General features: G+C 29.4%; 1 protein-coding gene across 1 annotated transcript; it reads left to right on the top strand.

Annotated features, from left to right (window-relative positions):
* The first annotated feature begins 2,759 nt into the window (after positions 1-2,759).
* On the top strand, positions 2,760-3,556 carry LOC108193980 (zinc finger A20 and AN1 domain-containing stress-associated protein 1). Its single transcript, XM_017360851.2, has one exon. The coding sequence runs from the start codon at positions 2,887-2,889 to the stop codon at positions 3,358-3,360; it is 474 nt and encodes a 157-aa protein (XP_017216340.1). The 5' UTR covers positions 2,760-2,886; the 3' UTR covers positions 3,361-3,556.
* Positions 3,557-13,888: the final 10,332 nt, after the last annotated feature.

Here is a 13,888-nt window from a genome sequence, read left to right as displayed (position 1 = left end):
AAACACACCAAACCAAAACCAACTCTCACAAGAAGGAGAGACTAACAAAACTCATATAAATTGGGAACATATTGAGGGGAAAACAAGATTTCAACAAGAAAACAAAAAAAGAAAAGAAATCGGGGCTTTCCACCGGTTTTGAAAACCGATGGAAGCCCCCTCAAAAATCTTTAATGATATAAGTTGATAGGTCTATATCGCTTATATTAAGGGGCCGTTTGGGTTAGCTTAAAAAAAGTGATTTTTTAGTTATAATAAAGAAGTAAAGTAGAAGTGAGAAGTAAATAAATTAATAAAATGTTTGGAAAAGAAGCTGAAACGGTGAGATAGAAGATAGCATTCTCAACTTCTTAAAAGTGCTTCTATTTCTTTATACAAACGGATTAAGGGAAGCAGAAGTCAGAAGCAGTTTCTGTTTCTCTCAACCAAACAGGCCCTAAAATTTTAATAACGTATTCCCTTTTTTTATTGACATGTTTGTTTGATGTGATCATCTGTGAGATATGATTATAATTCGTGAAATTTCTAATATCATGTTTGTTTATTAAAATTATTTTTGATATTATTGGAGTGAAAGATGGATTTATAATCCTCCCTAATACTTGGATTGAAGTATATATGATTTAATTCTCTTTGACAATTTTTCATTAAAATTATAATGACATCAGAGCAATCCAATACAAAACAAATATAGGATTAACAAATTGATAGGATTATAATTTTATTAATTTATAATTCTTTCAGACAAACATAAGATAAATATCTAAAAGATTATAATTAAAAAGTTTAGAGGGTGGTATTGTATCATGACTTTTAATGACAAATTTTGAGAGGATGACTTTAATGGATTTTATAGATTTTTAATGATTCTTGTTGAATTCTTAATATTTCAAAAAAAAAAAAAAACATGACTCCTAAGACAATGACTTTTAAAAACTTTAACAGATTTTTCATTACAAATTCATGATTTTCAAATACTTTAATAGACTTTTATTAAAATCATAAATAACCTCTCTAAAACCCTATAACCTTTTGCTATATCCTCTCGGTTTTCTGGTATAACCCAAATTAGGCGTATTATATCCTCTTGATTTTCTGGTATAATCCAAATTGGGCGTATGTTTACTCTCTGAAGAGTAAGGCGTGGGAGAGAACGTCTTGATCAAGATGTTGAAGTTCCCGCTCCCCGTCCGGTTCTAGTAGAGAAATCTGAGCAGTTATCAGTGTAGGAGGAAAAAATAAAGAATCTTTTAGAACAAGTGGAGGCCCTTGGTGAAGCAGGCAAGGTGGATGAAGCTGAAGCACTAATGAGAAAGGTGAAAACGTGTTAACTGATAGACTAATCTGGGATTGCTCATGATTTTTCACAAGTGGATGTGCTTAATGCAGAGAAGACGTTCTTGACGCAGCAGCTTGCTCAGGAAAAAAAGATGGCTCTGTTTGAAACTTGTGATAGTAGCAAATGATGTAATTGAGAGAAGATAAAATCATGTCAAATCTTTTCAATAATGGCATGATAATTTTCTGATAAAGTATATGTAATTTTTCATAAAAAGTCATTAAAAGTCTGTCGATTATATATTTCTACCAAAGTCATTGATATATTGAATAACAACTGACTTTTGATAACTCTTTAAAAGTTGTAATTCAATACCTCAAACTTTAAAAGACTTTTATAAAATCCTGATACAATACCTCCTTGCTTTTAAAGAGTATTTAAAAATCTTAATTGAATACACCTAAATTTTAAAAATCAATAAAAGTTATTAAAAATCATGATAAAATACCACCCCCTTAGTCTTTCAAAACAAATCAAGGACGGAATAACTTATAAGATCGCATTTTGTTAGAGCATCTCCAACCATAAAGACCCCTTGGCTAAAAGATGAGTTGTCATACCAAAAATAAAAAATTTAGCCAACCACTTCAAAAGTTCACACTCCAACCATAATGACTTGTTGTCTATAAATTTAGCCAACCTCCTATGGATGGCTAAATTTGTCGAACCTCTACAGACCTGTAAGAAATCTGTAGGGTGATTACACATCATTTATTACTATATTAAACTAATATATTCTATTTATAACAATCTAAACATTAATAACATGCTATTTTTAAATTATAGTCATCCAATATAGCCAATACCATCGAAGCACAATGTCTTACAGGTTCAACAAATTTTATATAATGCGCTACAAGTTCGATTTAACCAACGATTATAACCAACATCATTGGAGATGCTCTTATCAAACAAATTTAAATCACCAAATTACTACTCCCTCTGTCCCCCTCATTTGTTTACAGTTTTTTCACACTGCTCGACACGCATTTTAAGACACATATAAAACATAGTTCTACACGTTATTTTTAAATTTTTTCTTTTTTGTATAAAAATTTAAACATCAAATTTTTATTCAAAAGAAAAAAAAGTTCAAAATAATTTATCGAACTACGTTTTAGGAGAGCATTAGAATGCGTGCCGAACCCCCGTCCCCCAATGTAAACAAATGAGGGGGACGGAGGGAGTACCATATAAAAAGAAGCGATGTAAAAACATGAACCAACATGAAATAAAGAAAAGAGCGTGGACAGTTCCAGAACCTACTAGACCCTTCTTTGAGAAAAAGCAAAACTAAATTACACGTTACGATGAGTGTACATAGACGTTTATCGATATAAAATATTATTTTGTTTACATGTACATGAGATATACACGTCGTTTTTTACTACCGCCTCTCATATTGAGTCCTAATCCACACCGCGTACAAATCAATCAACTTCTGTTTATACTCATCCACTTTATTCAACACCTATATATTCCACACAAACACAATTTATTCGTCGATTGAATTATTATCTTAAATTTTAAATTTTTTTAGATCGGAGATGAGTTCTAACGGAAACGACGATGACACGAGTTACAAGACGTCGGAGCCGATACTCTGCGCCAACGGGTGCGGCTTTTTCGGCTCGGCTTCAACGAATAATTTGTGTTCAAAGTGTCACAGAGACCTTGTTATTCATGAAGAGCAAGCGGCTTCGGCGAAAAAAGCGGTGGATAAAATAGTCGACCGGTTTTCGGTGAAGCCGAAAGTGGTTGAGCCGGTTCAGTTGGTTCATGTGGCGGAATCTTCGGCGAGAGTTTCGGAGAATGAGGAGGTGAAGTCGGCGAACAAGTGTAAGAGCTGTCGGAAGAAGGTGGGAGTTCTGGGGTTTAAGTGCAAGTGTGGGGACGTGTACTGTGGGGTCCATAGGTATCCGGAGAAGCATGAGTGTGAGTTTGATTTCAAGACTGTCGGAAAGGAAGCTATTAAGGTTGCTAATCCGGTTGTTAAGGCTGATAAGATCCAGAGGTTCTGAGTTTCGGGTTTAGTTTAAGATCAAATTATTGAAACGAACTGAATCAGAATTGGTTTCTTTGGTTGTGGTGGGTGGTTGAGCAGAAATCAAAGCTCGATTGGGGTCGTGTGGTATGTGTTGATTTTTTAAAATTGACAACGTGAATATATTACAAAGTTACGATTATCTATGTTAAATCGAAATTCTTATCGAATAATTTCGAAGAGGTGGTCGTTCTCCTCTAAATGGATTATTTAGGGGTTGTTGGCTGATCTAGCGTGTAAGAGCAACTTTAACATGATGAAAATAGGTCGAAAAGTGAATTGTCATATAAAAATAAAAAATATAGTTAGTTCTTGGAAAAGATCATCACTTCAATCATCATCGGTCCTCATTTATAACTAGTTGAGAAACCGCGCGTTGCGGCGGCCTATAAAAATTATCTTAATAATTCAATATTAATATTTGTAGAATATAATAATTTTGTGGCTGTCTATCAAGACTATATTAACGTTTCAAAATTAATATTTGTACGATAAAATAAATTTTATATTATAAAAATCTTGATGTAAAATTAATACTAATATATAAGATTGCAAAATTGGACTATAATTCATGGTGAAAAAATGAAAATAGATTTATACACGCAATTAACAATTTAAAGTACGACGAATCTTAATTTTATTTGTTTTTTTCAAGTAATCCCAATTTTTTTGTATTGATTGTGCACAAACACATCTAACTTAATTCCGTGAGGTTGTAGTACTGAGAGAGATGAGGTTGTGTGCTACTCTTTCTCATAATTAAATAATCTACAAAATCAGTTTAAAACTTTCAAGCTACTATATTCCATAATTAATCTGAAGTAAAATCAGAGTTTGAAACTTACTTCTAATATACCTGAAACTAAAAAAGGTAGTTCTAATTTTTGATATTTTTTTATACAAAAATTCCATAAAATTAGAAATATAGAACGGAGCGATATGAGAGGCGCCATCTACAGGCCTCTCGCTTCTCCACCATATTTTCCTATATACAAAGTAAATCATATAAAAATTAACAACAAACATGTCCGATGAACAAAACAAATATTATAAAATAATAACCAACAAACATACATCACTAATAGTTAATTTATTGATAGCATCCATCAATATCATGTCAAGACTATATTCTTTGCCCATGTTTGAATTTGTCGACTCCCACATAGCGATCGATAACTACCTTTGCTTGCAACAACCTTTATTTTTTTAATACTATATAAATACCCTTCACTTATCGTTGCAGAAGAACGGCACCACCGAGTTAGAAATCAAGTAAGAGAACTATCACCAGATAGAGGTAGGGTTGTGGTATTGAGAGAGAGAAGGTTGTGTTTAGATGATCCAAACTCTACTATCTATAGGAGTATTTATAGGTGCAAAAAGACTTGTGTGCTACTCTTTCCCATAATTAAATAATCCGAAACAAAATCAGATTAAAACTTTCAAACTTCTATATTCCATAAATAATCTAAAACAAAATCAGATTCTGAAACTTGCTTCTAATATATCCGAAACTAAAAAGGGTAGTTCTAATTTTTGATATTTTTCTAACAAAAATTCCAGAAAATTAGAAAAATAGAACGGAGCGATATGAGAGGCGCCACCTACACGCCCCTCGCTTCTCCTTTATATAAGTATATTGATGATTGATTACAGTCAAGTTCTTGTATATGGTTATAAATTTATAATTAATCAAGCTCCTGTGTATAGCTATAAATCTATAATTATAAAAAAAAACTCTTCTGTATAATTATATTTGTCGAATCACCCCAGATATATAGCAAATATCACGTCATCCGATTAATATAATAAAATAATACATTCTATTTATAACAACTTGAAAAAATAATAACATACTATTTTTTGATCAAAAAACATACTATTTTTAAAATATAGTAAATCAGTATAGCAAATATCATCGAAACAAAATGTCTTTCAACCAGACGAATGATTATAATTGACTATAATTTCAAAATAATATATTATTAATAAATAGATTGTTATGAATATAACATATCACTTTATTTTAAAAATGTGTTATTTTAAATCGAAACTCCTAAATTTTGCTAATTTCATTCCGAACCTCTTTTTTTTCCCCCCCTATCTTGCGTTTAATTCTATTGATTTACGTGGTATGGGGTTGAATATTAAGGGGTCGTTTGGTTCATGGGTATGTGGAATCAGGTATGGGGTTTGTCCATTCCAAACCCATACCTGGTGTTTGATTGGTAAAAATATAATCTCAAACCCATACCTTAAACCCCCAAGGTATGAGTTTTTGATACCTAGGTGGGGAGGTGGGTATGAGATGGAGGTATGGGTATCCATTCATTTTTGATTTTTTTGTCTCTATTTAAGTAATCAAATATTAATGTTTTATACAAAATTAAATCAATGATGCAAAAATATATAACAATAATAATTTTATTAATTTTTTCAATTAATATAAATTAATAACTTATTTTTTACAAAAATTGCATATATTGATTCCAGTACTCAACCAAACACATGATATCATATATGATACCTCAAACCCATATCAGCTTAACCCGATTCCTCATTCCAACCCGATACCACTCTTCGAACCAAACGACCCCTAAGAGGTCTGTGGAAGTTGCGCAATCCTATTTATTATCGAACGTTTCCGACTTGGTCGAGCTCGCTCTTCTTTTCTCAAATCTCCATGTATCATATACTTTTGGATTATCGTTTGGGTGAGTTATAAATAAATATTTTTATTTAAAGTAAAAAAAATAAAATAAAAGTTAGAAGTAAATTTAGACTTATAGATGATTAAATAGTTTGAGAAATAATCAGAAATCATGAAACAAAATTAAAATTCTCAACTTTTTATAAATAATTCTTGACGTCATCAGACTTAATAAAAACTAAATATTTTTTTTCAGATTAAAGAACGTATATTTGTTAGGTGTTTTAGTCTAGTTCGATCTTTAACTAACTTCATATGTAAAATATAACACCGAATGAATGATTTTATAACTAAATTGATTTCAAACATCAAAATTTTTGTTAAATCATTCATCAACTATGAATCAAGTTTCTATGTATTGAGATAAATAATCGAGACAGACCGACACTCCGTCTATAATTTCACTCGCACTATCCAACTTTATTTTCTAACCACTATTAAAATAATTGCCGAATCCAATATCAAAGTACAAAATCCATATTCATAGCATCTACCATCTCTGGACGAGGGTTGGCCCATATGTACGGAATGGGCCAAGCTACTCCATGGGCAATGTAAAAGAGAAGACCCAGGAAGTCCCTTTTCTATGATGGTGAAAAAGGACTATGAGTGAACAATTATAAGGTATCAATAATTTGTGCCAATGCATCACAAGGTTCATATTACTTAGCCCATGTACAGTATGTATGAGGACCACATTTTTTAGACCAACAAAGATAATCGTCAAATCTGATTCAAGAAAGTATCATGGTACAAGAATAAAGCAGCCAGTCGTAGATAAGTTATCCAACTTCTTTTTGCTAAATATATTATTAACGTTCTAACTATTCTACTCCCTATTGTTGTGTTTGGTTGGGGTGAATGAAAATGGAGGGAATGGAATGAGATTTGAACTATAATTTAGGTGAATGTATAATAATTTCATTCCTTCCACCATTCCATTCATATCACCCTTAAACTAGATCTCAAGCCCTCCAATTTATGAAGGAATGCCCCATTCCTTATCATACCTATTTTCTACTCAAATTTTAACATACAAAATTTGCCCTCACTCATTTTTTCGAAGTCCTTCCTCCTACACTCTATTATTTTTTTTTATTTATACTCATTCCATTCCATTCACCCTAACCAAACACAACATATGTTTTTAAATAAAAGACATTTTGATTTTTTGGCGCACACTTCTAAGTCACTTGACCGCATAATTAAAATCATTATTTTTAATTATTTTTTAAACAAAAATCTATGATAAATATTGTAATTCGAAAAAAGAAAATCTTAAAAATAATGATTTTTACTATGCGGTCAAAAAAATTAGAATTGTGTGTCAAAAAATCAAACGACTTATATTTCAACAGAGAGAGTAGTAAAAAAATGCACTATAAATCATCTAGTATAATTTCTGGAAAATAAAAAGTTAGAATACGATTTTCATAAGTATGACAAGAAATTTGATTACCGTTGCCGACTTCATTTTAATCGGTACTTCCAACTTTGTCATTCTTCCCTTACAATTAAGATGACACTGTCCTGCAAAGATGAATATAGGAAGAACGGGCACGCGTCTTTATTGAAATTTTTTCTATAATATATAATTTTATAAAATTATTAATTTATCCTCGAAAATGTAGAAAATATGCAAATATTATTTTAAAATTAGTTTGATATCTCCGAGAAATCATACCTTGTTGCAAGTTGATAGCTCTTTTTTTTATAGCTCTTTTAAATGTCCGTATCTCTCCATCTTTTTTCTAAGCTTTTTTGCCGCCTCAACCAAAAGGAAAGCATACCCCTCCTTTCGGGTGGCCCGTGGGACTGGGATTTGATTTGCTCTTGCTTTAATTTGAGGAGCTTTATACTATGAATCTGTGTAATCAGAATTTTTATTAGTGCTCTTTAAAATTTGTACATTTTTTGGCGGTCCAATATTCGTCCTTTGTTACTTTGCATAAAGAAAGCTCCTAACTTTATCTCGTATTATTCATCCAGCAATTTTTTAGTCAACTGACACATTATTTTTATTAAATTATTTCTTCCGGTTCACCCATCTTTCTCATTAACTGTAAATGTGATAATGACCTAGAGTTAACTCTCTTCCATTGGAATGAGATCTGGAATATAATCAGTGAATGGACAAGGGTACTCTTAATTTACTCAAAATTTTGTAAGTTGGTTACCTCTTGTTTACCTGTATTATGGTACTTCGTGATCTCATATGTAGAGTTCATATAATTTATCATTATAATTGTCATAAAATATATTTTAAGAATTATTCGGGGATTTTCCAATATTGAGAAATTTTCTATAATATTAATCTTCTTTATTGACCAATACATTTTTTATACAACTTTTCAATGTCGATCATCGCTAATTCATATAATTTTTAAATATTAACATATGAATATCGATAGAATTGTAATAAAATGTATGTAAGCTCATTTGTTTCTATATAATTAATATAATTTTAATAATAAAATAAAATATCATATTTTACAATTCTTTATATGCAAAATTTGTAAAAGGGACCAAATGAGATGAAGTGAGTACTTTACATATTCAGCTTTCTAAAAAAAAAGTTTAAATGTCCAAATAATCTACGTGCATGTGTCTGCAGTCCCGTTGTTATTTTTGACGAGACAAAAGGATAGTTGAGAATTAATGTAGTCGTCAGACAAAATGAGGGGATGTCCCACATTTGAGTCCAATGTCTTGTGTCAATACACCCTATTAATGATTGACACAAACTCTAACCTGTGCCCTCAGGGTCAGGGCACAGGTTGAGAGCATTTATTATTTTTAGATTTTTGTATATAGTGGAGTACAACCAGAATAATATTAAATAATAAAAGTCATAAAATTATTATTCTCAAAATTGGCTGTTTTTAATTAGAAGGCTTATTTTAGTTTGGAAATTAGTGTGTATGCAGGGGGGCCTCATTATTATTTGTGGGATGAAATTAAATTAAAAATTGTTATTTAAAATATGACAAAAATATTATTCTATATTCTCACATTTTTTTGAAATAAAATATTATTTTATTATAAATATAAATTTGAAATATAAATTAACAATAAATGTAGAGTTAATATTCCAATAAATTTTGAATGGTTTTATGTGGATACACCGATAATCATGCAAGTATAACAATAGTCAATGACATTAATTATGGCTTATCGCCATTCCGTTATTTTTTTTTTTGTAAAGGTTAGCCATTCCGTTATTTAAATCACCAAGATTATAACTTCTCTCAATTTTGCTGTGATAATCTTGCAAGGAAAGTTTGTTGTGATAATTAATTTTTGAAATAAAATCACTCAATTTGAAAATTGTTTGCACCAGTTCATAGTCATATGCATTTCAAAATAAATAAGAAATTTCAATTTTAATTAGATATCAATATACTTCACAAAAATATAATTAATTTACATAATTATATATATATTATACAATCATTTATCGGACCACTTTCGTCATTCAAAGAAAACAATTTTTCAGCGGGACAGATGAACAATTTTCCTCTCTTTCAAACTGCTGATGGTAACAGATCATCGGCATTCACATGTTCGAATGAATGTTGCTACGACTTTATGGTGTAATATAGAGCAAATATCAGGGAAGGTGTTCATTATACTCAACTGTTTCGACTACAGCTCTACGATTCTTACTGTTTCTCATTTTATAAATACTAGCCTTTAACCCGTGCGAAGCACGGGCAGGTATATAATTCGTAATTTATTATTTATAATTTAAAATTTAACATCATTTTATTAGTATATTAATATTAATAGATTGATTTTAATTAAATTATATTATTCTACTGATTGTATTTTCACCCGATTACTTGAAAATGGACAAATCCTAATATATATATAGAGAGAGAGTTAAGTTCTATGGAGTACATAAAAACATTGGAGTATTGGAGTACAAATCATAATTTTTTAGTTTGATCCTATATAATATTTTTGATTATCCAAATTTTGATATAATCTATCATTTATAAATTGTCTTGCACATAATTGTCAATTAATCATTAATATCTTTCAACTTTAACAAGTATTAAGATTATTGTTCTGCTTATTAGTTATATTGCAGAACATAGAGTCCTATGATTTATAAAAGTAATCATTCTACCATTTGATCATGATGTTTATGTTGCAGAACATAATGTGCAGGTTGTCAAATATTTGCAAATATTATTGGACAAAAAAAATTGAAATTTAGATGACTAGATTACATTTTATCAAACTTTGTACTCCAATACTCCAATTTTTTATGTACTTCATAGAACTTAACTATATATATATATATATATATATATATATATATATAATACATTTAATCCGAATTTAGTACATGTAGATTTAAAAATTAAAAAAAATCAGAAAATTCAAATCTTTTCCAAACATAGACGATCTTGTTATACATTTGAAGAATTCAGTAATCTAATCAATCGAATTTCAACATAATTCTGTAATCTTGATTTTTTTGACAACAGAAACTTTTAAAATTAGAGTTAGAAAGAGTTACGTAATGTTTGGTGTTTATATTGATATAGAACACGTTAAAGTTAAAAAGAGTTATATAAAGCTTCTTGTTAAAAAAAGATATTCAAAATTATTATTTATAATTTTATTTATAACATCATTATAATTTTTTAATGAAATATTATATGCTAAGGTATTGTTAGGAGTGTTTTTAGTATTTGAAACTGTTTAACAATGTAAGACTAATAGACTCCACATATGTAGACTTGTAGTACCAAAAGGAGAGTACCGAACCAAAAAATATAACTAAAACTTAGGACTACAAATTATACCAATGTTGGCTTATTATAGTATAGTATAGTATAGTATAGATTTAACATTCTTATGTGTAGGAATAAATAAAATATTTTCAGAATAAACTTACAAATTCATGTAATTTTTTAAAATAGAATCAGTTCTGTGCAGAGCACAGTTGATTAAATAATTCAAAATTTATTATTTGTAACTTAATTTTTAATATCATTTTATTAGTGATATTATTATTAACCGGTGCTCATTTTCTCGTTACATGAATTATTCCATGATAAGTATTTATTCATTTGTTTATCGTACTATTGAAAAAAATAATTGAATATCTGACTTTACTCATTATAAACGGTGCACTTATCAAGTAAAATCTCCTTCAAAAAGCTATATCTATATTTTACCAGATTTTGTATATGCATCATAATTATGGGTGGACAGAAATAGTACAAAATATTATTACACTTTAAGAAACAAAGCATATGATACGGGAAGACATAAAAACGTGGTACCCGCAATTGGTCAAGCAATACAAAGGGGAGGAAAACGCAAAAATGTACTCCCCGTCTTAAAATAAGTGTCGTTTTTCATTTTTTACATATAATTTAAGATGTAAAAAAAAAATATTTATACATATTATTTTTCAGAATCTTTTCCGGATAAAATTATATATGTTAAACTTTTGTTCAGAATTCTTTTTTTGAAAAATAATATATCAAAACATGTTTTTTGTGCACCTTAAATTACGTGAAAAAAATCAAAATGACACTTATTTTGAGACAAATAGAGTACTCTATAAAAAACTAACTTGAGGATACGAGGGAGCGGGAGCTCGAACTACTCGTATATAATAAGACTATTTGAACAAATTTAAAAAAGTGATTTGTTGTTTAAGGTAAAGAAGTAGAATAGGATGAGAAGTTAATAAATTAATAAAGTGTTTAGAAAAAAATAATAAATTTTGAGAAAAATTAATATTTTCAACTTATTAAAAGTGCTTTTACCTATTTACACAAAACGAGTCAAGAAAAGTAAAGACCAAAAAGCTTCCGCTTCTCTTAAACAAATATGCACAATATTTAGTGCTTGTTCGGTTAATAATACGAAATTATTTTCTATATTTATATCGTGAAATTATAATAAATGAGATGTTTATATTTGTGTCGGGATGGAATATAATTTTTAACTTCCTATAAAGGAAGTGCAAGTAACTAAGGAGTTGGGTAAGTAATTTTTCATATCTAGGTAGGTATTCCCACTTTCATAGAAATTATAATTTTTAATTTTACATACTTCTTGTGAATTTGAGCTTCTTAAATTATACTTAGTTACAAATGTAAAATCAAAATAATAAAATTTCGCTTATCAAATCAAAGACAAAATACAAATTTATAGTGGACATATTGCAATTTGCAAGTACTCATTACAAAAACGGTCTTTCTAATGTGTGCCCAAGGGCACACATTAAACACTAAATTCTATAAAAATGGCTTATTTTGATTGGTGAAGTTGATGTGAATGCAAGGGGACTATTATCATTTATTGTTCATCCACCAATCAAAATGAGTTATTTTATTAGAGTTAGGGACTATTGTGTGCCCTTGGGCACACCATAGAAATTCCCTTACAAAAATTATACACAACTCGCGGGCATTTAAACAAGCGGTTGTGAAATGGGTTATGGGAGTTAGAGGAGACAATAAACACACGCCGCTACTGTCACACACTCGGTGATTGTAAATTTCGAAGCGCACGGCTAACTGCTTTTTTTTCTTTGCTTTATGAGATATCCTCAAGAGCATATTTAATAATGGTATCAAAATAATATTCTCTTCATCTTAATTTAGATGAGTTTTTTGCTCATTTCACACATATTTTTGTTCATTTTTTCATCTTTACCCATATCTATTAATAGTACATTGGAAATGCTAAATAAGAGAGGGTGAGAATGGAAGATTGTTGCTAAATATGTATTGAAAAGTGAGAAGTTCAACTATTTTAAGAGATTTTTTTTTTTTCAAAAGGATCATCTAATTTGGGATGGAGGGAGTATATGATTATTTATATATTTTAGTATAAAAATGACTTGTGATGTCATAACAAAATTTTCACTTCAATGAATAAATTGAAAACAATATCAGTTATTAAAAAATCAAGCAAGCGCGAAATAGCCGATCCTGTTATACGAGGGCTTTCATCGGCTTCCACCGGTTGAAAGCTCTAATCATTTCTTACTTTTATTACTTTTAATTCAACTCTTGTCTTTTCCAATAGATTTCCAATTTTTTTAGATTTTGTCTAGTCTACTTTTATGAGAGTTTATTTTATATTTTGATGCATTTTTTTCTTTGGAAAAAACGTGTTAATCTACAATAAAAAATCATATGACATCTACATCAATAATCGAATCGAACATATAATAAATTGCAATCTCCTATCTTTATGAAAAGCCAGTTCAACGATATTTAGAAGATAACATATATACAAAAACAAGTACTCACTTCATGATTCTTGTTAAATTACCATTACCCTCTCCATCATGATCTGATAGAGTTATCATTTAAGCTATCGACCACGATGTAATACAAAATTTCATCATCAAATCAAAGATCCCCACTTACGATCAGGAAGCAAAAATAAAACTCTCAAAAAAAAAGAAACCTCCCAAAAATACAAGTCGAAAATCAAAATAAAAGCAAATGAAAATAAAAAACTTAAATTTGATAGTCGAAGTCATAAGACAGACGATTAATTCTCAAATATGATAATCTCTGCTTGAATTGAATAAAAAAGTAAATTAGAAACTTTGATGATATATATCTAGAAAAACAAACCAAACCTAATCAATAAATAGAAATTCTTTCACAGAAAGGAAAGTTAATGTTCTTTTGTTGTTCATCATGTTCGGGATTATAGATGCGCATGATTCTCATGGTGTTGGTGTTGATTCAGTGATAAGAATTTTTATAATAATTTATTTATGATGAATTGCTCAAAATAATAATTG

The sequence above is a fragment of the Daucus carota genome, chromosome 1, assembly GCF_001625215.2.
Source record: "Daucus carota subsp. sativus chromosome 1, DH1 v3.0, whole genome shotgun sequence".
Taxonomy (NCBI): Eukaryota; Viridiplantae; Streptophyta; class Magnoliopsida; order Apiales; family Apiaceae; genus Daucus; species Daucus carota.
The sequence above is the reverse complement of the archived record's forward strand: the minus strand, read 5'-3'. Positions and strand labels throughout refer to the sequence as shown.